Source organism: Rhamphochromis longiceps, linkage group LG23 (assembly GCF_057381845.1).
Source record: "Rhamphochromis longiceps isolate RC_006_pf linkage group LG23, R_longiceps_female_GT1.1, whole genome shotgun sequence".
Lineage (NCBI taxonomy): Eukaryota > Metazoa > Chordata > Actinopteri > Cichliformes > Cichlidae > Rhamphochromis > Rhamphochromis longiceps.
The window spans coordinates 48,373,201-48,396,354 of record NC_140578.1 but is presented as its reverse complement, the minus strand read 5'-3'; the positions used below and the strand labels follow the sequence as shown (position 1 = coordinate 48,396,354).

Genomic DNA, 23,154 nt, shown 5'->3' with positions numbered 1-23,154 from the left:
TCATATTGCTGTAATTGTTTATATGCTTTATATATTCTGAGCTAAGTTGATCTATAGTGTTACATCATATTCTATAAGGATGTTATGTGTTTGTAGACTTTCTGCCCAGTTTGACCCATTTAGCAGAAGTCAGCCTGTTTGAGGCTCTGATATCTATTCTGTATGACTTAAAGCAGTTATGACATGGTCTGATTATTACGGAGCCCCGCAAGGGACATGGGAGGAAAAAAAATTACAATGAACTTTTGCGAGATCTCTGTGCCGGGAGAGCGGTGTTCCTCCCGGCTGTAGTAGGACCTCCTGTTAGCTTCGAGATGGTGGGTGTCAGATCTACGAAAACGTCGGAGCACTTTTGCAAATATGTGATGTCTTGTAAACCGAGCAGATATTTGACGTTTACACAGCTACATTCACGCCTCAAAATATCTTAAAAGTGTATTTTGTGACCCAGAAAGAGTAATATTACAACTGAGTAGCTGCCGCCATTGTTTGAATTCAACTTTTGTGAGATCCCGAGTTACCTTTGCGAGATCTTGCAAAAGTTTTGCGAGATCCCGAGTTTGTTTTGCGAGATCTCGCAAAAGTTCATCTTAATTTTTTTTCCTCCCATGTCCCTTGCGGGGCTCTGTATAAAAGTTTATTTTGTGACCCAGAAAGAGTAATATTACAACTAAGTAGCTACAACTAAGTAACTAATCTTAAATGACTGTTCAGTACAGAAATGAAGCCCAACAATTTTACTAGTGATGTGCGGATCGATCCTGAAATATCGATTCCTCCGATACCAGTCATTTATGTTCTAGAATCGATTCTCACATTAAAATATCGATATTTTAGTAATTTAGAGTCAATTTGTAGTTTATCATTAACAGGAACACAGTGGAAAGAAACTATAACATTCGGATTGTCTACATTCAAAGGAACTACTTCCTCTTCCGCCTTTCATAGTCATGTATGAAATACGGCTGTATAAATGTCTCGCAGCCCTTTGGCGTGCGCACTCACAACAATGGCTGAGCGTAATCGGAGTCATGTGCGGACGTATATTACCTCCACAAACAGCTGAGACGTGGTTTGCGATACATGTGGCAAAAAAGTGCTCCAAGAGTGAGGTGTTGTGGCCATACTAGGGAGACGTTCAAAAGGGCTGTTGGGGGGGGTTTAAATACATTTTACAGTGTTTATTTATTGGATAAAATACGTTAAATGTCACTGTTATTATTGGCCAGCCCGGAAACAGCGGGGTGTCCAAATTCAGAGGCTGCTTCCACCTGAGGACCCGTCATTGTTGGAGACTGGAATTGTCTGGGCCGCGCTATGAATTCTGCGATATGGTTTTTCAATTTTGTTGTCCGGGTGGAAAATCGGGAGAAATTCGGGAGAATGGTGGCTCCGGGAGATTTTCGGGAGGGGCACTGAAATTCGGTATTCTCCCGGAAAAATCGGGAGGGTTGGCATGTATGGTTGTGGCAACATCACTAACTTACTTTTAAAAGTTTACTCTTCGGTTGCCCCACTTCAGCCGTCCACCGTTTTTTCGGCAAAATTGTCCACACGCACCGCCGCGCTATGCATTCTGGGATATGTTGGGCTATGCAGTCTACACCACCACGTCCTTAAAATTCAGGGAAATGAAGGGCGCATTTGAGGGCCGCATTTTGAGAATCCTTTGAAATGGGACAGCCTTCGTCACGTCGCTGTGACGTAATCGGCCTTAAAATGCGGCCTTTAAGGCTGCAGACCCCAACCTGAAACAGTTACTCATTTGTTTTGGTCATGTAAATTTACATGTAAATTCTGGAAGGACTTCCACAAGTTTATTACTGACTCTGTTCTACCTACTTTTCAACTATACTACAAGGATGTTGTCTTTGGCTATTATAATTTTAAAGACAAGGACAGTGATGCTTTCTTCTTTATAAATATGGCTTTAATTTTGGGAAAATTTCACATACACAAAAGCAAAGTCCTCGGCAGAAAGCCTGAACTTCTTGTATTAAAAATGGAACTCAATATATAGGACAATCTCCTCATCAAAAAACACTAAGGCTCTCAAGACTGTTAACATCTGTAACCGTTTGAAACAACTAACTTGATTTTGGCTCTTGCAAACTTTTGTTTATTTACGTTCCCCTTAATTTATTTTATTTTTCTACTCACTTTTGTTTCACTGTCCCTGTCACTCTCGTTGTTCCTCACTGTAACACCACAATGTCATCTTTTATGTGATTCCTGTTTTACTTAACTCATTCACTGCTATAGCCGTCAATTGCAGTGAATGAGTCAATGGGTTTAACTCATTCACTGCCAATGGCTGGCAGTGAATGAGTTAACTGTATGTCTAAAATGTGATAAATAAAGTTTACAAAAAAAAGGCTGCAGACCCTGAACTGGGATACAGCCCCTGTGTGGAGGTAAGTCATCGGACCGCTGAGGAACGTGAGACGGCAGTAACGCACCGTGAACGGATGTAAACTGCCGCGAAGGCCCGGCGAAGAAGAAAACCCGGAAGTGCTTCCGCTGTTCCGTGTAGCTACAGGTAGCTGTAAGTGCAGCTGATGTCAGACAGTAGCTCGGGTTTGAGAGCACAGTGAGGAGCCAGCGGCCGCCTGAAGGCACACACAGAAAGGACATCGCTGCTAACACCGGCGGGTAAACGGCGCAGCGACGCCTTTGTCATAATAATATGTTTATCCACAAAAATAGCTTCATGTCCTGGTTTTGGTACGCGGCATATCAAAGGTGTTGGTAGGTGTAGAGTCAGGCAGTAAGCAGTATGTGTCGGTGCTGACGGAAGGCTGTCGATGTTTCCAGATATTTGGGTGATGCAGCAGGCGGATAATGGCGGCGAGGAGGAGGCGGCCCCGGTAGATGTTCAGTTCACGGATTTACCGGACGCCCTGGTGGCCTGCAAAGTGGCGGAGGATTTATTCAACGAGGAAAGGCTTAAGGTAAGCTGTCAGGCACTGGCCTGTGTGCGGCGCAGCTAAACAGTGCTTACATATGAACGTGAAACATGAACCAATAGCTTTGGCGCTTTTGTGTAGTTCATTAGAGACTGTTCTTTGTTTTTAAACCAAAATATGAAATTATCTGATAGTATGACAGGAATAAACGTGTATCTATGGAGCACAGTAGCCTTAAATGAGAAAGATGTGTGTGTGCAGGAGAGCCACAGGTTTATGTGGTTTCATCGCTCCATCTGGTGGCAGGGGGATTACTGGCATCCATCCATGAAAATCAATGAATTAGCTCCATTAAAGACTAGTATAGTAGTAGCTATAGTCACGCCCCAAACTGATTCTGCTGGAAACCGTCTCTGGGACTTTGGAATTTCTTTAGTTCATTCCTGAGGTTCGACTTTCCTCTGGTTTGGAGTCTGTTTGCTAGCTTTAATCAGAAAAGAAGGTCCAGTTGGGTTCAGACCCAAAATGCTCCTGGATTAAACCGAATAGTCAGGGTGTTCGTTGATGTCACACAGGGGAACATGGCTGAAATGAAATGCATAATGGATGGTCTCCTACATCTCCTGCAGCTTCTTGGGGGAAGGAGGTGAGCAGGTTAACAGGTGGTTCTGTCACCAAGGCGAATCCCAAATCGGTGAGCATTTTCGTGGACTCCCCATCCTGTAAATCAGAAATGTCACTGCATTAATATTTGATGAAAATAAAACCAGCAGAATCATTCTGAGGCAGGCAGGGAGTATTCAGTCCCAGTGGACATGTGCTGTGTGGAAAAACAGATTTGTGCCGGTGAAGCCAGGACTGTGTGATACTAATAATTTGTGCAGTTACGTCACTTTCACCTTTGGAGCAGTTTCTCCTGTGGATGCTGGGTGCAGCAATGTGCAGCAGCTGGTGAGAGACTCAGTTGAGTAACAACACAAACATCAAAAACTTCTCTTTTGATGTTTGATGCTCATCTAATTAGTTGCTATTGTGATTTCAGTAATGAGACATCCTCACGGTAACTAGCTTAAGCATAACGTTTTCAACAACGGTTCGTAAACAATAACCGGTGGCTTCAGTTTGATAGTGGCTGAACTCGAGATGAACCTACGTGACTTGTTTGTGGCATTTCCTCACACGACATCCGTTTCTTTTTCTTTCTTTCTTTCTTTTGTCTTATACGTGACAGCTCAAAAGTTTTGAATGAATTCTGATAAAACTGAAGTAGTGTAGTGCGGGGTTATGTTACCAGTCCAATCAGATTTGGCTGACAGCCACCAAGGTCAACTCGTTTTTGTTGTTTCCTGTAGTCCACTGTCGCCTCCTTTGTTTCGCTGATGTTGAGAGAGGTTGTTGTCCTAGCACCAGTTGTTTGGTCCCTTCATGTCCACTCTGTAGACTGTGTCATCGTCGCCCGTGATGGTCATATCATCTGTACTGTACCGTGTTTGTGATGAGCGAGGAGGAAGTGTGTTTTCCAACTCTCACTGTCATGTTGAGTGCTGAGCTGTAGTCAGCTAAGGGCTTTCACACATATATGTTCCCTTTTTCCAGGTGGGCAGGGCAGTGTGTGTGTGGCCAATGCAATGGCAACGTCTGTGGCTCGGTTTCTTCTGTAGGCTAATTGGACCAGCGTGTAAGGGAGGTAGACTGGATGTGTAGTCTGACTGTCTGCTGGCTTTGTGATGACTGATGTTAGTGCAACAGGGCAGTAGTCATTTAGACAGACCACTTGTTTCTTGGCGATGGGAATGGTGGTGGACGCCCTGAAGGGAGATGTTGAAGATATTGGCAATCACCTTTGCCAGCTGGTCACACGTGCTCTGAGAACATGACCAGGAATGCTTTCTGGTCCTGGAGCTTTATATAGCTTGACCTTTTTGAAGGCCATTGTGGCAGCCTCACTCCCCACTGGAGGACATGAAACTGTGTTTGAGTGAGCATAGAGGGTGTTTAGCTTGTCTGGGAGAGATGTGACGGACTGAACACTGACCTGGTTTTTCTTTTATTAGTCAGTGATACAGCGTAGTCGTAATCGCTTGGGGTCAGAGGAGCGCAGAAGAGCGGTAAGTGGACTCCTGTGGACTTTGTCCTGGTAGTCCCACTTGGCCTTGGTTGTGACCTCAACACTGATCACTACAAAGCGGGAAAATACCTCCAACAGGCCCCTAATCTGAGCTTATACCGTTAGGTTTTAGGGGTTTTAAGCATTCTAGCCATTTTTAATAAAATGACTTCTTATATAGGACTTCATATGTTTTATATAGCACTGAAATTTGATATAGCGCTGATTAAACTTATTCTATTCAGACATTCTTATAGATGCTAATCTGAAAGTGCTGCTGAGCCTGTACTTTGGTCAGCTCGTCATGCCCTCTCTCCATCATGCTGTTGTTAATGTAATGTAAAGAAGTCATTCACTTTTTCAAAACTCATATTCTCTACATTTCATGCTTTGCCTCTCCAAAACGTGAAATAGACATGCATGCAGAAGTTGCATTACTGCATGCAATAATTGCATTACCAGCAGGGGGAGATAATATATTTAAAGCCAGGAAGTCAGTAGTGAGCAAGTATGAAGAGCATTCTAGGGTTCATATTCCTTAGAAAAGATTAAGCTAGGCAGCTAATATGTATGTACATGCAAATGTGTTAATAACGTCTGTTTAAACACTTTTGCCTTGAAATAAAACATATCTCTGGTGTTACTGCAGCTTACTGCATGCATGTACATTTCATATTTTGGGGAGACGAAGCATTAAATGGATTTGAATATGTTTCTAGGGCAAACACTACCTAGGCTGCTTTTGTAGTTTTGTTTCTACTGTGGTATATACTGCGTCAGGCTGAACAGGGAGGGGAGCGACACCCTAATCCCATTGTGGAGTTCACCAGGAACAAGAGAAATGTGACAAAATATGTCGAAGATCAAAAGATACTGCAAAAGCAGCCCTAAAGTTTCTCTGCACTGGTTCTTATACAGCGCTTTACACAACTTGCCTCAATCATGTCTTTCTATGCTTTGTCCGTAAGTGCTTCCTATCTAACATTCATGTGCGTCCACACTGCATCACGTAGCTATTCAGGGTTAGTATCTTGCCCAAGGATATTTGGCATGCAGACTTGAGCACACAGTGGTCAAACCATCAACTTTCCGATCAGTAGGTGATCTGCGCTACCACCCCACCTAAAGAATTAGGGTATTCTTCAAAGACAAGAAGCTCAACCCAATGGAGCACACGTTTCAGCTATTAGATACAAAAATGAATGCAGAAACACCCAAAAAACGAAGAGTCGCTGACAGCAGTAAGGACCTAGCAGAGCGTTTTAAAGGAGGAAGAACAGCGTTTGGTGATATCCACGGGTTCTAGACTTGAAGATGTTATACCTGCACCGCGTGGGCCAACCTCATATTAAACACTATGGATTAAGAATGGAATCGCACTCAGGTTCATATTCAATCACAATTTGGGCAATGTTCTGCTAGGAAACCTTGGTTCCTCTCATCCATGTTGATGCTACTTGGACACGTAACACCTACCTAAGCATGGTTGCAGACAAATGTGCACCATTTCATGGAAACTGTGTGCTCTGATGACTGCAGTGTCTTTCAGTGGGTTAATGCTCCCTGCCATAAAGGGCCAAACAAGGTTCAGTGATGGTTTGAGTAGCATAACAAGGAGTTTGAGGTGTTAAGTGTTCCTCCAAATTCTCCAGATCTCAGTCCAACATCAGTGGGATGTGCTGGACAAACAATCCGATCCATGAAGACTTGACACTGGAACTGGGATTTGAAGAAGTCCTAAAACAAAGATTCTAAGTTCATTGCATTGTTCTACCTTCTAAAAACATATTTGCATGTCCAAATTGCTGCTATGAATGGAACCTTTCACCTATAAGTCACAGCTGTTAATAGTGATACTGATGTTGGTCATGTTCAATGTGTATTTCATGGAAGTATTTTAAGAGTGCACTATTAAATTTGTAAAATGGCAAAAAGCATAGTTGCATGCAGTTCTGGCCTACAAATAAATGATGCAGGAAGCAGCAGGAAGAAATAACATACTGTGATTGAGTTTTAAAAGCTTAAAAACTGGAAACAAGTTGAATATCTTTAAAATGCACGTCAGAAAAATGCAGATTGGCTCAAACAGAGTTTGTGAAGGTTTTACCAAGGAAGCAGTTTTTTAATAGAGCCTCTTATATATTTTAGCCAAAGGTGTAGGGCTGTTCGGTATAACGATATATATCAGCTCACGATATGAAAACGTCTATCGTTTCATATTACGCTATCTATCGTTTGTTTTGTGGGGCGATCGTGGCTCAAGAGTTGGGAGTTTGTCTTGTAATCGGAAGGTTGCCGGTTTGAGCCCCGGCTCCGACAGTCTCGGTCGTTGTGTCCTTGGGCAAGACACTTCACTTCACACTTCAGCCTCGCCTCTGTCAGTGCGCCCCAGGGTGGCTGTGGCTACAATGTAGCTGCCATCACCAGTGTGTGAATGTGTGGATGATTGTGTAAAGCGCTTTGGGGTCCTTAGGGACTAGAAAAAGCGCTATACAAGTACAGGCCATTTACCATTTTTACCATTTGTGGTGTCGCAAATGAAAGTGTTTACGGCAATATTTTTCATGGTTTTGATGGTCACTGTACAACTGCTTAAAGTTCTCTCATTCTCTTATATTTAATATAACCACACTACGGACAGACAAGCGACTGTTTTTATGCGTTATCGCTAGCAACAACGATCGTCTGGCTCCGCCGTCCGCTTGTTTAATTTCCACATAAACCTTTCACAATAAAGCTGAAGAGCCTGTTGAGATTTTTCAAAATAAACTGAATCATGTGAAATAGTATGCAGAGTGTTTATGAATGAGAGGCCAAAAGGAGCCGCCAGGTGCTAAAAAATAAACCTTAGAGCAGGCTTTTCCCCGCAGCATGCTGTGTAATAAATATTCACAAAGAAAAATGCGCCTGTTTCAACTTATCTAATACTGGACTCCAGGTACACAACACCCAGCTGAAAACACTTCACGCAAGTCGAGCTGCCCGAGATTCACAGAATTAGCTGAAAATGTTAAATTTTTGTGATATATATCGTTGTCGGGACGATAAATGTCTTATATCAGGATAAGATCGTGGCACCCAGACTCTGGAATAACCTCCCCGTTCATATTCGCACTGCCGAGTCTATCCAGTCTTTTAAATTACGTCTTAAAACTTATTTTTTTACTTTGGCTTTTGATTCTGTCTAGTTGGCTGTTTTTAGCTTGTTGCGTTGTTACCTATTGTTTGTTGTCCTCTTTTATTGTTTGTTTTAACTGTCTCATGTTTTTATTGACTGTGAAGCACTATGATCAACACTGTTGTTTTAATATGTGCTATATAAATAAATTTTGATTGAGGAGATTTTGGTCATATTGCACAGCCCTGCAAAGGTGTGCAAAACACTGAAAACTCTTTTTAACAAACAAATGTTTTTAACTAGTGGACACAGTCAGGTTCTGCTAGAGTTTTCTAAACTTTCTTGGTTCTACTAACCTAGTTAGCTGGACACTAACTTCATTTTTCTCTAAGACCTGAAGGTTTGTCAGTATTATCAGCAAAATGATGATTTTCCAAATTTTCTGTTATAGTTTTGCTATGCACCTACTGGCCTCAGGAGGGCAGTAGAGGCCTGTCTCCACATGATCACTGTACCCCAGTATGAACTTAAATACTAATGTTTGCTGAGCTGTGCAAGTTTTATTTCTGTGCTAGAAAGGAGAGCACGGTGCCATAAAAATGTGTGCTTGTTTTGTGTCTGCCTGGTGAGGCAATGGAAACAAATGTGTAGATGAAACAAAAACAGTGGGATGGAAAAAATGCAGGGCTGGGCTTGCACACACAGTGGCTGCAGCAGGGTGAGGCTGAGACCTGCAGGTGATTAGTGCAAGTATGTCTGTAGTTTCTGTAGTGTTGCTTAACATCAATACACAACACTCGATGGACACTGAGCATCAGCAGACTGTCAGGAGGCTCACTAATATTACAGCACTGTGTTTGCACATTTCTGTCTCTCACACACACACAGTGTGGATATTATACATGGTTATGCTGAGGATATGTCGGCCAGTTTCCACTGGAAATGCCTTTTGGTTAAACTGTCAGCAAAGAATTTGCACTGATATATTTTTATATAACTTTAATGCAGATAAAAAACAGCTGCTTGTTTGCACAGACCCAAAGCAACGGGTTATTTCCCTTTTCTACATCTGTTCTCTAAAAACAGGAAGTGATTTAGTAGCTGAATAAGTTCATCACAAAGTTATAAGGTGAAAAATCATAGACATGTAGATTGCTTAAAAAACAGAAAAACACATTTCATGAAGCTGATCAAATTATATAAAAACAAAAATCTCTTGACAAAGTGAAAATACATTGATGGGTTTTTTGCACTAATAAAGTTGTGGAGTTGTAAAGTATTTTGTGTAGTGTCACTTATATCGTCAGTTATATCGTTATTGTAAATTTTCAAATGTATATCGTGATAAATATTTTTGGTCATCGCCCTGCTCTAGCATGTATATAAGAATTCACAGCCTTTGCACAATACGTTGCTGAAGCCTTTGGTCTTTCTGAGTATGATGCTGAAAGCTTGGCACCTGTTTTTGGACAGTGTCTCCCATTCTGCTTTCTAGCACCTCTGAAGCTCCTACCGGTTGGATGGGGAGCACTGACGCAGAGCCATTATCAGAGCTCCTCAGAGACCTTTCTACATCTGCTTCAGTTGTTCCCTCAGCCCTGGTACCTCTCGATTTCCCCGTGCTCGTTCTTCCTGATGTTCTAAGCTAGGACAGGATCTATCACAGCTATGGTTTTCTGCCCACCACTGTGTCTGGTTGGTTGTCCAACAGCTGCTTATCTGGAGTCCCACAGGACCTTAGCCTCATTGTTCTCAACAGCGTTTGATGATGGCTCCCACCAGGACTTGGGACTGTGTTGTCCACGTGCCACACAGATGATCCTGTACATCAGTTAAGCTACTTGGTCGTGCCTCTCAGTGAACACTGTCACAGCTTGCATCTTACATCCTGCTGCGATGTGTTGGATAGTCTCCGGGGCAGGTTTGCATAGTTTGGGGCTGAGGTCCTGGATTGTGGCTCTGACACTCGCTAATCCTTGTCCTCCCTCTTTTATAGGGACATAGAGTGTCGTGGTCATGGACTTTGGGTGGAGGGTTTTCCCTGTTTCTTTCTGTGCCTGCTTATTGTTACAGGACATGTATCTGTGAAGGTTCTCAGTCATCCAGGTCCTCGTAGTCAAAGCAGCTTGCAAAGAAAAGCGTCTGGACTTCTTTAAGTTGCTTGAAGACGTTTCACCTCTCATCCGAGAAGTTTCTTCAGTTCTAAGGTCAAATGGTGGAGAGTCCCAGATATAAACCTAGTGGGAGTTTCCCCCCACAGAGGGACAAAAGGACCCCTGATGATCCTCTAATCGCCTGAGCCAAGGTGTGAAACTGGGTGTGGGTCCCAATCAGCCAGAGTTTCGGGTGAGTTCATTGTGAAACCTGGCCCCACCTTATCATGCGAATTCCTGAGGTCAGATGGCCCAGGATGTGAGTGGGCGTTAAGGCGTCTGGGGAGGGATCTCAAAACTGGATTATAGATGGCAGAGAGTTGGTGTCGTAAACCACCGCCTCTGTTCAAAGATGGTCGCTCACAGTGGACATAGAAGCTTCTTTCACTCCTCTTTCAAACCATCTGTCCTCTCTGTCCAAAATGTGAACGTTGGCATCCTCAAAGAGTGACCTGTGACCTTAAGATGCAGATGGACAGCTGAGTCTTGTCCTGTGGAGGTGGCTCTTCTGTGTTGTGCCATGCGCTTGTGAAGTGGCTGTTTGGTCTCTCCAATGTAGAGGTCTGGGCATTCCTCGCTGCACTGTACAGCATACACCACATTGTTAAGTCTGTGTTTTGGCGTTTTGTCTTTGTGATGAACCAGTTTTTGTCTGAGCGTGTTGCTGGGTCTGAAATGCACCGGGATGTCGTGCTTGGAGAAAACCCTCCTGAGTTTCTCTGATACACCGGCTACATAGGGGATGACAATGTTGTTGCATCTGTCCTTCTTATCCTCCCTCGCTGGTGTCTGATCTTCTTTTCTCTGCCTCTTTGCTGACTTTAAGAACGCCCAGTTAGGATAACCTAGGGCTGTTCGATATAACCGTATATATCGGATGATGATATAAAAACGTCCATCGTTTCATTTTACGCTATCGTTTGTTTCGTGGTGTCGCAAAATAAACTGTTTACGGCAATATTTGTTCATGGTTCTGATGGTCACTGTAGGGGCTATATTAATTTCTTAAAGTTCTCTCTTTCTCTTATATTTAATATAACCACACTACAGACGGACAAGCACCTGTTTTTATGCGTCGTCGTTAGCAACAACGACGGTAAAACCATCGCGTGTCCGCTTGTTTATGTTCCACATAAATCTTTCACAATAAAGCTCAAGATCCTGTTGAGACTTTTCAAAATAAACTGAATCACGTGACAGAGCAGATTATTGACAGATGAGAAGTAAAAAAGAGACGCCAGGTGCTAAAAAATAAAGCTTAGACTCAAACGTTAGAACAGGCTTTTCCCCGCAGCACGCCGTGTAATAAATACTCACAAAGAAAACGGCGCCGTTACAACTTATGTCTAAAAATGTATCGTTTCATGCATCAGTTAAAACACTCGACTCCAGCTACACGACGCGCAGCAGGAAACACTTCACGCAAGTCGAGCTGCTCGAGATTCACAGAATTTACAAAAATGTTACATTTCTGTGATTTATATCGTTATCGGACGATAGATGTCTGATATCGGGACATGAGGTTTTGGTCATATCGCACAGCCCTAAGATAACCACACGTTTTGAGTGCTTCCTTTACATGTGTGTGTTCCTTCTTTTTCCCTTCAGGCTTAGAGGGAACATGTTCTGCCCGGTGGTGTAGGGTCCTGATTACTCCAAGTTTGTGTTCAGAGGGTGATGGGAGTCAAAGAGGAGGTACTGGTCCGTGTGTGTGGGCTTCCGGTAAACTTCGATGTTGAGGTTGCCGTTCTCTTCAATGTGCACGGCGCAGTCCAGGAAAGGCAAACAGTCGTCCTTTGTGTCTTCCCTGGTGAACTTGATGTTTTTATCCACAGCGTTAATGTGTGCAGTGAAGGATTCCACTTCTTGTGTCTTGATTTTGACCCAGGTGTCATCCACATATCTGTACCAGTGGCTGGGTACTCTTCCTTTGAAAGAGTCAAGAGCCTTCCTTTCCACTTCCTCCATGTAAAGGTTGGCTACAATAGGTGACACGGGGGAGCCCATGGCACAGCCATGTTTTTGTCTGTAAAAGCCTTCGTTGTATTTGAAGTATGTGGTGGTGAGGCAGAGGTCTAACAGTGTGCAGGTCTGATCGGGGGTGAAGTTGGTCCTGTCTTCTTGTAGTCGTTTTCTGACCGTCTACACTGGACATATGCATTTACAGCTTGGAGCTTATTCGTACCATTCAGCTGGCTTGTCAGCACCTGCTTTTCCTTCTGGCTGTACCTGACTGTGGCTGACCTTTGTGCATAGTCATCATGTTCCCACTGGCCTGTGGGATATCCAGGTACGTGTAGCTTTTGTACTACATCTGCTGTTGTTCCTCCACCCCTTCAGTGCGGATGAGCTTGCCTGTCTTTGCAGCCATTCGACTGTACTTATCCAGTCTGAATAACATCCTGATGCCTTCACTGTACATCCTGGTGATGTGGATCAGTGAGTCTGTGTCCTGGCTTATAGCTTGTCACCCATGTACAGTAGTTGGCTGATGGTTGCTCCACTGCAAAATTTGTAGCCATGTCCACTGTTAAATGGTAAATGGACTGATTCTTATAGTGCTTTTCTACTCTCAAAGTGCTTTATACAACATCCATCCATTCTGTCGGGGTCGCAGGGCAGCTAGAGCCTTTCCCAGCTACCATAGGGCAGGAGGCAGGGTCCACCCTGGACAGGTCTCCAGGCTGTCGCAGGGCTAACAGACAACCATTCACACTCAGGTTCACACCTATGGGCAATTTAGACTTACCCAAGTAACCTAATTAAGCTTGACACACTTTCATACTCTGATGCACCGGAGAACAACTTGGGGTTAGTGTCTTGCTCAAGGATATTTGGCATGCAGACTGGAGGAGCCAGGGATTGAACCACCAACCGCCCGATCAGTAGATGACCTGCTCTACCTAGCTGCAGCCACCCCAAGTGTGACAGATGTGTGACAGATGTCGGTGATGATCAGGGGATTGAGGTCTAACAGCAGCAAGAACATTCAGTTGGCGTCCAGTGTTGTTTTTACAGTCCCACTGAGTTCCCCGTGAATATTATCAGTGTGTTACTAGCTTTGTACAGCGTAAATGAAACGTGTGCTTACTCAGCTTGGAACTTCCAGGTTGGAGTAATCTGCTGGTAGCTTCATGGTGTCTGTAAACTTGATTTTTCAGAGTCTTAACAATCCATTCAAATTTGGCTCAGATCTACCAAAGTCTCCAAGGTCATTGTTCAAAACATCGACCTCTGACCTCTCCTTCAAGGTCAGTCATTTGATTTAGCAGACATCTGCACTCTAAGTGCTTCTTGGTGATCTTTGTAAATATTGTGACTTTTTTCCCCCTCAATGAAATGAAAAGTCATGTATGTTGTATATGTCAGCCGTCATGTTTAGTCTTTGGCTTTCGGCCTCAGAGAGACGTAGTTCTTCTTGTAATTAAATTAGTTAATATCTAACTAATTAAAGATTATACTTTTTCTTTTATTTGGCTTTAATTGATATCTTATGTAACTGTATTATTCAGTTCCAGTGTACGGCACTTTGGTTGTTTTAAAGTGCTTTATCAATAAAGATGATGATGTTGACTGTATGAGCAGTCACAGTGTTGTCTGTCATTGTGTGAAGCTTTAAGCTCTCTGCTATTAATGCCTCACAGAAGCATGTTATCAACCTGCCTCTGGATCCCTTCATGCTTCTCACTTGTCCTGTCTTTCTACTCTTCCTTCACCCCTTTTATTTTTTACTTTGGGCGTCAGTCTCCCAGCTACCTGTGTCATTTCTCTGTCTTTCAGTCATATATACAAAGAAAAGATATGAATGTATGTTTTTGTTCTGCGTGTGGAATCCAAAGTGAGGCTCCCTGTCATAGTTTCCACTAAGAAACAGCATCAGGAGGCAGTGATGTCAGCTCTGTCTCCCACTCTCTCGCACAGACGCAGTCACTGCCCTTCATTATGTATGTATGATTAGTCAGTGTTGTATCTGTCAGTGGAGGAATAGGAAGAGAGAAGAAAATAGATTTCCCTCCTCCTTCCACCGATGATTGGCCTGCAGTGAATGAGACCAGGAAAAAGAGAGGAGGGGACTGTGGCTAATGCGTCATAGGCTGGCAGGGCCTCATTTAAGTGGCTTTGGATCTGGGAGAGAGAGAGAGATTAAAGTGTGAGTGACATTTTCAGCTCTCCACACCTAAATCTCTGGAAAATTCCTTGAGTTTTCAGTCTGCTGCTGAGCGAGACAGGAACAAGCTGTAGCAGAAGAAAACGCAGATTAGCAAATGTTAGATGTTGTTTTCAATTTCTAACTTTAGATTCTCGTTTCATAATCTTGGAATGTGCCGCACTGCCTCTCTAACGTTGTGGACTTGATGTACTGTGGGCACCGAAGGAGAAAAACTGCTGCTGCGCATGTGAAGCCAGTGCTGGGGAAGAACCCGACCACGGTCCTGTTTGGAACATCCCGTTGTCTCTGCTCGTCCGTCACCCTGGGGAAAGCAACAGTCCTCCAACCTCGTCCCTCCTCTTCCTCAACTTCATTGACTGTTACAGCATTGCATCGCACCCTGAACTCAGTTATCAGGTGGAAAAGGTTGCGGATCGGCGGGTCGCCTGTCATGCACATTAAGACCACTAAATGTAACCGGTTCTGCCTGGTGGCCTCGGTGACCAGCCGGGAATTATTCCACCACTCTGAGGTGCAGGTAACAGTACGGTGTCACTAAAGGATTTCCTGGAATTTGACTGCAGCTGACCCTGTGTGCATCCTGAGACATCTTTACTGGCTTCCAGGCTCGACCAGCAGCTTCCAACTGCATTTTGTGTTGACTGTATATAGGTTTTATGTGCAGTTCATCATGTAATGTAGCTATTGAGAGGTCTGCTTAAACGTGATTTTACAGCTGAATCAACCCAAGCATCCAGCTCAACTACCCTCTAAAAACGGTCTTTCAGTAGTAATGCAGCAACTCGACTGTTAGATGGTGTAATGACAGCCAAGACTGACTGTAAAACACAGTAATGAGGATTTTGCAGCATGGCCGTGCTTTTTAACATAGTTTCCTTAAGCTGTTGGTGCAACTCGATAATAAAACAGTGTTAAGAAAAAGATGAATCCTACATCTGCACTAATGTGTGCTAATCTGTAGGCGTTTAGGTAATATCGATCATTTCAGTGTGTCTGCATGATCAGATGTCTGTGCCTTTATTCATAGAATCTTCAAACTGGCTCTTGCTCAATATTTTTAGTGAAGAAAGTGCTAAATGGGCTGAACGGAGTTGAAGTCTGTAAGATGGTTCAGAGATCTCAGTCATTACTTCAGTCTCCTCCTGCTGTCTGCTTCCTCTGTGTTTCCAGGCTGGCTTTGAGGCCTTGTTCCGTTCATTCGACTCGGAGGTGCAGTTCCAGTACTTCAAGTCGTTTCGGCGGATCAGGATCAGTTTCAGAGATGCTCTGGCTGCAGCGGAGGCGAGACTCCGACTACATAAGACGGACTTCAACGGCAAAGAAATGAGACTTTACTTCGCTCAGGTAATATCTGTAGGCTGAGATCTATCAGACACATGAATGTAACTTGTTCAGACCTTCAACGCGCTAAACCAGGCGGAGCTCTTGATTCACTTTCTGAATGTCATCTATGGTTGTCCCAGAGTTTGGAATAATAAATGAAAATTGAAATAATAACTAAAAAACAGCTTGTACATTGTGGAAGAACATTAGCTTGTGTGTTATAGCAGTGTTCGTTCTTCTCTTATAGAGATGTGCATACTTTCACTTATTGTGACACCGGTCAGCATCCTCCAGACTAAATTTGACATGTTAGCTTCAGTTTAATATGAATGGAGCTGCTGCTCTGTATATGTATATAAGAATAGAATAACTTAGTGTAGTTTATAAGTGTTACATTCTGTCTACCTAAACAATGTTGTTAGCTTGCTTTATGTCAGCTAGCTGATTAATTCATCCTTTCTAATGCTACAAAATAATAAACATTTCAGTTCAGTTTTATGTACACAGCGCCAAATCACAACAACAGTCGCCTCAAGGTGCTTTATGATGTAAGGTCGACCCTACAATAACACATGCAGAGAAAAACCCAACAATCATATGACCCCCTATGAGCAGCACTTTGGCGACAGTGGGAAGGAAAAACTCCCTTTTAACAGGAAGGAAACCTCCAGCAGAACCAGGCTCAGGGAGGGGCGGGGCCATCTGCTGCGACCGGTGCACAATGCCCTGTGGTGAATGACGCAGTGGGCAGTGATTAGACGTTCCACTTCACAGTAGGGCGGATCCCAGAAGCATAGGATTTCCACCTCCATGTTTGCTGTGGGGACTTTGGGTGGTACTCTCACTGGAGCAGTGGGATGATGACAGTTACATGCAAATCAACGTAGAACCTTTGCAACGTTTTTTCTTCTTCTACTAGAATGAAACTACCCTAAAAATGAGAAACTGTTCATTTGTTTTTAAGCAAACTTACAAAGTCAGAGGAGGATTGAATAAATAATTTTCTCACTGTAGTTAAAGTTGGTGAAATACACAGGAAAAAATATCCAATAAATCACTGAATCTACAGTTTAATGTGACTGTGTGGCTTCAGTGGTACGACTATAGAAGCACTGTATAAATATCAGTGCATTAGTTAGCTGGGTAGGTAGGTGACAGAAACATAATCATCAATCCATTTCTTTCTATATGATGCTACAGTCTCAGTAAACCTGTGATATATTGCTGGTTATTATAAAGTGCTGCCCTGCCTTTGCACTGTGTAGTCTGTGCACATAGGGAGTCCTCGGCTGGAGCCTCCCAAGCCAGAGAAGCAGTTCCTGATCTCGCCTCCTGCTTCCCCTCCAGTCGGCTGGGAACAGTCTCAGGACGCCACACCGGTCATCAACTATGACCTGCTTTGTGCCATCTCTAAACTGGGGCCAGGTATACAACACATTATGATTTGTGTTTTCCATCCGTGTGTGAATGTGCGACAGGTTTGTAAAACACAATCGACACTTCCTGCAGCCTCAAATGCAAACTGAAGGCTCTTTACAGGCTTGGAACGAAGCTGAGTGGTACATGATTTAAAACGCTGTTCCTCTTCTTTTAATCTTTTTGTCTTCCTTCATTTAATTCTCGATAAATTCATCACAACTGATTACAAGTGCAAAGTGTGTGAGCTTGTCTCCACACTGATATTGACATCAACGCCTACAACTCAAAGTCAGGAGCCAGGTAGCAATGACTGCCAGCAGAACTGCAGACAGGTGTGGTGGTTAGAGGGAAAACCCAACACCGCGATCAGAGCGTCGTTACTGTCACGGAAACAAGTACAACAAAATTAAGTGCTGTCCCTGCTGCACTGAAAAGAACAGAAATAATAAAGAGAAAAACTATAAAATGAGATTTAAAAAGGACAAAAGAACCATCTATTGCACTTAAGGAGCTGCGCTATGGTAGGTGCTCATTGCAGTGTTTCATTTTCATTTCCACTTTATTTAACAGGGACCATGTACAACAAAACAATCTCCTTAGAGAAAAGATGTCCCAGGCCGGGATCGAGATGACATCACGTAAATAGAGCAACAGTGCATACTAGATTCCAGATACTCAGGAAGCTGAGCCCTGAATTATGATACAAACCATTCACACTGAGATCTTCAAGGTCAGTTTCATGATAATTGGTCAATAATTGACTAAAAGGCTTAGAAACTATCATTATTACAAACAGTGTATTGTGAACATATAGAAGGTATTGCAGATAAGATTTAAAAGATTTAAAATATGTCACATTTGACCACTGACCTCTTTTTCATGGGCAATAGAAAGATCTGAAGGTAAAAGTCAGTTTTAAATGGCACTATACAACTTTATTATGTTTCTTACTGCTCTTGTTTCTATTGAATACATCTAGGGATTCTAAATATCACGTTACTTTTGACCTCTGACCTCTTCTTCAAGGTCAAACTTTCATGAAATGTGGGGGAGGTTCTATTAAATTAATGCTTACAAGTCTTGTGCATGTCACACAATCCATTGTTGTTGTTGTTGTTGTTGTTGTTGTTGTTGTTGTGATGATGATGATGTGTTAGTGAAAGTCTGGCAACACAGCTTTGTATAGCCGTACAGGCGAATGGCTCCTCGAGAGACATGGGTGACACTGAGCTCAGGGAAGTGATGGGAAACCCACACTTCATGCACATCTGCTAGCATAGACACACAGCACATTTAAAAGCAGTGAGGATTAGAAACCAACAAATGTTTCTGGCACAACTTCACCTTCTTCCAAGGTGCATGGAGAAGACAAAGATCTGATGACCCGAAGACTCCAGCAACACTTAAAGTAATCCGGTCTTTAAGTGATGACGTGACGAATCCTGCTTCCAAACTGCTGTGTTCACTAAGGCTGTTGTGTTTTTAACTTGTTTTAATGCTTTGTGTCTTGTTCTATGTAATCTACAAGCCCTTACAAACAGTCAGTGATCACTGTCGGCCTCTCGGTTTTTATTACCGCTAATCATGTTAAAGCTCTGTTTTTAAAACCTTACGATGTAACTACAGCCCAGCGCATGCAGCAGTATATTAGTGACTAACCTGGTATTGTGGATGGATAATCTCAGTTGTTCTCCTGACTGAAGCTTGGTCCGTTTACAGCATCCTGCTATGTGACTGCATTTGTCTCTAACCATCAGGAACCCTCACGTTAACTTTTATCAAGTAGCAAAAAAGTTAGCGTTCATCCTCCAGCTTCACCGTGTTTATGCTATGCTAACATAGCTGTGTCGCTAGCGATCACGTAGCACATCATTATATAGCAGCTAGCCCAACTTCAGTAACCCTACAAACGTCACTGCTGTTTAGTTTTGTCTTGATTTATGTTGGAAGTGGTAGCAGAGCTGTACGTTTGAATTTTTCAGAAATCTCTCAGTCAGAACATGCTACATCATGTTTAGGTGGAAGCTAGCGAGCTAACTTCCTGTTAACTTCTAACTCTGTTAAATGTAATAAATCCTGTTTTCATGGATGCCTGGATGTTAAACTTAATTGTTACACCTGGTAAAGCAGCAACGCTGATCATTTTATTACAGATGAAAGAATTTAGACAGTTTTTAACTCTCAGTAATGCCGCAGTGATCATGTGACTTTGGGACCTGCAGCAGAGTTTAGGCCCGGGAACGGCTAATGACGTCAGACTTAAAGACTGGATAGGGGCGGCTTTACTAAGTGACCAACACGCTTTGGCGTGTGGCCTTCAATGACCCCGATGAAGGCCACACCCCGAAACACGTTTGTCACTTAGTAAAGCTGTTCCCTATTACTTTAAATTTGACTATTTGACTGTTAAAACTATTTAGACCTGTTGCAGCTCCACATGCTGATGCTATGTTCACACCACCAATGTCAAAGTTAGAAGAAGTAAAGGTAGTATGGGTTAGGAGTTGGTGTCGGCTGATGTGGCTAAAGCATCTAGATTCTGCCTCCAGATGTATAAAAGCAATGTTTCCTAAAATTGAATGATTAAAATAGTTTCTTTGATACATTTGAAATTGCCAGCTGATGTCAGACCTCATTGACATCTAAAACTGAAATCATCAGGTCGTCAGGATCGTGACAGCTTTGTTCTCCATTTTGCATTATCTCTATCGCTGAAGAGGGAAACCTCATCGCTGCACAGTGACTTGGTACATTGTAGCACGCCCTGTGGGAAACGTCCTCCAATTTGACCTTTTTTTGTTTTATTCTTAGGGGGGAAGTACGAGCTTCACACAGCAACACCAACCACTCCCAGCGTGGTCGTCCATGTGTGCGACGACGAACGCGGTGACAGCTCCGCACCCGATGACAGCGACCAGGATGACAAGCCCCGCCCACCACGGCCAAAGATCATTCAGACTCGACGGCCTGACTACACACCTAGAGTTGAGCAGTGAGCGGTGCTGACAGGGGAATCTGTACTGTGTCAGCGTCGATCAGCAGCTGAACACGCTCGCAGAGATTTGGATAAAACTGTGAGAAGGCGTCTGTGGGTGCTGCAATATCCAGCTGAAGCAAATGACTAGAATTGCATGCTGCATTTGTGTCGTGTTCGACAGACCGAAGCGGGAAAGGGTTTAAATTGACTTACTGTACGACTGTTGATATCTGCTCTGATGCTCCATTTGTCTGTTATTAAGGTGTGAAGCAACCCGCTTCAGCTTTTTCACATTTTAGTGGCTTGTGTGCTCACTAGCATGAAGTCATGACAGTGTCCATTGCTCTGCACTGTTGTCTGATGTATCTGCTTGGCCTAAACAAAGCTGGCCTCCTGCTGTCTTTGCTGCGACTCAGTTTCCCAAAAAAAGCAGTTTTCCTGGAATTCTCTTCAAAGTAGTGTTTGAAGTTTGCTGCATTCTGTGTGTGTTTTGGTTGTCTCATAGCAAACAGCTGTTATTAAAGGCACCCACATAGGAAGTGATTTGTAGTGACGGAGACCTTCAGGCAACAACTATCAAGATGGCTGCTGGTGGCATGAAGTTTGGAGTTAACCCTCGAGAACCTGAATGTCTGCAGGCCGCTGACTCTCAACAACACAGCGATACACCGTGATCACATCCTGCGTGGACGGCCGTTTACTCTTTGGCTTAAAGTCCAACCAATGTTTATCTGTTACTTTAGAACGCCACACTTACCTGTTCGTGTCCCTGACCATGCCGTGCTTTAAAAAAACAGATGACACTTTCTGCCATGTGGGGGTTAAATAGTGTTCTGAAAAATGTCTTTCTGCCAATGTGTGCGAGCGCTGCTGTTCAACCAGTGACTCAAGCCCCAAACACGCTGCCGGTTATTTTGGGGCCTGTTTTGTACTTGTGGCACATCCAGCTCATGTCCTATGGCTTCTACTATGAAGCAGGATGGTCAAGATAAAAATGGTCTTATCCAGGTCATCTCAGGGTTAACCCTGGATTTTCTTTACTTAGATGGTGCAGTAAGACGTGGTATATATCACTCATGTACCCATGGTAACTAACCTCTTATAAAAAGAGGTTATGATAGAGATCGCAGATCACCACCTACGTACCAGTCTGTGCGGTCCCTCAGACCTCTGTGTGTGGATACTGGGAGGGTCTAAATTATTTTTAGTGTGTGAAGTCTACATGTTCGCTGCAATTAAACCGTTTCAGTTCTGTGAGGATTAGTGTATGGTCCCAAAACAGAGCTCCTTGTTGTACTTGCTCAGTTTGTATCAAATGAATTCTGCTCTTGTATTTATTCACTGTCAGGCTGCAGCTGATACAATAAAAACTCTTTCAAACAGACATTTCATTACATTATAGTCCATCAGATCCTCTGATGTCTTAATGATAGAGCTGTGATATTGAGAAGTTTGATAAGTTACACAGTCAGCAGTTTTGGCAGCTTTCCTTCCTGGTTTCAAATCGGCTAAACTTCATATAATTTTAATACTAAAGCAGTGTACAGCACCTCTGTTACTGCATGTGTTTAACTTCTCATATTTTTATCTTCCTTCTTAACTCTCAGCCGTATCAGACTGATGGGGACTGTGGTCACCCTGCCGACAGGCCCAAGTTTGTGAAGCGATAACTCAAGAATGAGGCGACAGGTTTTTGAAATTAATACCATAGGAGGCTGAGGGGTAGCACTGTAAAATCTGCTGCTCTGCTGGCTGTTTACGTACCATGTTTGACCAGGCAACACCATCCCTTTCATGTGATAGTGCAGAGAAATCCCGGGTTGACCAGCGATGGGAGGTTTTATCCTGATTTCAGATATTCCAGTAAGAGAATAAAGGATGGGATATACTGGACTTGCTTCGTAGTACAGGGCCCTGTTGTGTGCATGTTTGACTGTGTGCTTTCAAAGATGTACTAACTGCTGTGTTGCTGTTGCATCAGTAGGATTACAGCAATTTCCAACTAATTGTTGTTTGATTTCCAAAATGTTGCAGCCGTGAACGCGGCGTCATTGTCACCCTGCCAGTATGGGCTGGCAGACGTTGGGGACAACGAAGTATTGACTGACTGAACGAAGATGGCTTGTTTCACATTGATACCATAAGTGTATCTACTATGAGGCTGAGGTGCAGCACTGGCTATCTTTAATATGTCTGCTTTTCTGAAGTTTTTATAAGACTAGCTTAGCTTTTTCTGCTATATAGTGCTCAGCTGCAGATGTTCGAACGCTGTGTTTCAAATCTGTGTAGCTAATGCATAACACAGGACTGTCACCTCTACATGAACATTTCAGAACTGGACTGATGCTATATATCCCAGTTTAACTCTGTATAAATGGAATCACAACACACTTGTTTGTTTCAACCTGTAAATGGAACTTTAGGGCCACGTGACACTTTGTGATACTGAAAGAATCTAAAAATGAAAACGTGTCTGTCTTTGCCAGTCGAGCATCTTAACGGGCTGTAACTGCACCTTTAGTCCGGGTATTTTGTTTCCCTTTCATTTAGACACAATTGGACAGTGTGGTGGTTTGGCTACTTTTTTACTAGAATTTTATTATTTTTGAAATAAGTAATAAGTTACCGTGAATAAATATTTCACCATCTAATTCCATCTGTGTCATTGTCCTATATAAGAGTATATGTCTGTATTACACACATAAGTTTGAGTATATTTCTGAACTGTTTTAAGGACTCCTGGTTGAAGTCATTTGAATGAGGTTTGTGTTTTTCCTGTATGTGAATTTTGTAATATTTTGGTCACAGTGGGCTGGACGTTTTGACAGTGTAAATAAACACAGTTCGAAAGCCTTCCACAGACTAGAATCACAAAAAGAAGTGTCCTCACTCTGTTGTGTTAACTTCAGTGATCTCTTCCTCTAAACCATTAATGAGCCTTCTAGACTCCATTCGTTCAACACTTCTCAAAGACATTTTA

The 23,154-nt window shown here is 43.0% G+C and overlaps 1 protein-coding gene across 2 annotated transcripts; it reads left to right on the top strand.

Moving 5' to 3' along the window:
• The first annotated feature begins 2,494 nt into the window (after nucleotides 1-2,494).
• Nucleotides 2,495-23,154, top strand: rcan1b (regulator of calcineurin 1b). Of its 2 annotated transcripts, XM_085397619.1 has the most exons (5): nucleotides 2,495-2,652; nucleotides 2,815-2,951; nucleotides 15,626-15,799; nucleotides 17,044-17,203; nucleotides 20,009-23,143. In XM_085397619.1, the coding sequence occupies exons 2-5, from the start codon at nucleotides 2,826-2,828 to the stop codon at nucleotides 20,191-20,193; spliced, it is 645 nt and encodes a 214-aa protein (XP_085253745.1). In that variant the 5' UTR covers nucleotides 2,495-2,652; nucleotides 2,815-2,825; the 3' UTR covers nucleotides 20,194-23,143. The 2 variants fall into 2 exon arrangements, with proteins under 2 accessions (XP_085253745.1, XP_085253746.1); XM_085397620.1 differs by lacking the exons at nucleotides 2,495-2,652; nucleotides 2,815-2,951 and adding an exon at nucleotides 2,967-14,972 and having other exon boundaries at nucleotides 20,009-23,154.

What these genes read in the sequence shown, in the direction of transcription:
- rcan1b (XM_085397620.1), top strand. Translation starts at nt 14,640, where the DNA reads ATGTACTGTGGGCACCGAAGGAGAAAAACTGCTGCTGCGCATGTGAAG. An exon ending in TCCACCACTCTGAGGTGCAG is followed by an intron (nt 14,973 to 15,625) that starts GTAACAGTACGG and finishes CTGTGTTTCCAG; the next exon opens with GCTGGCTTTGAGGCCTTGTT. An exon ending in CATCTCTAAACTGGGGCCAG is followed by an intron (nt 17,204 to 20,008) that starts GTATACAACACA and finishes TTTTATTCTTAG; the next exon opens with GGGGGAAGTACGAGCTTCAC.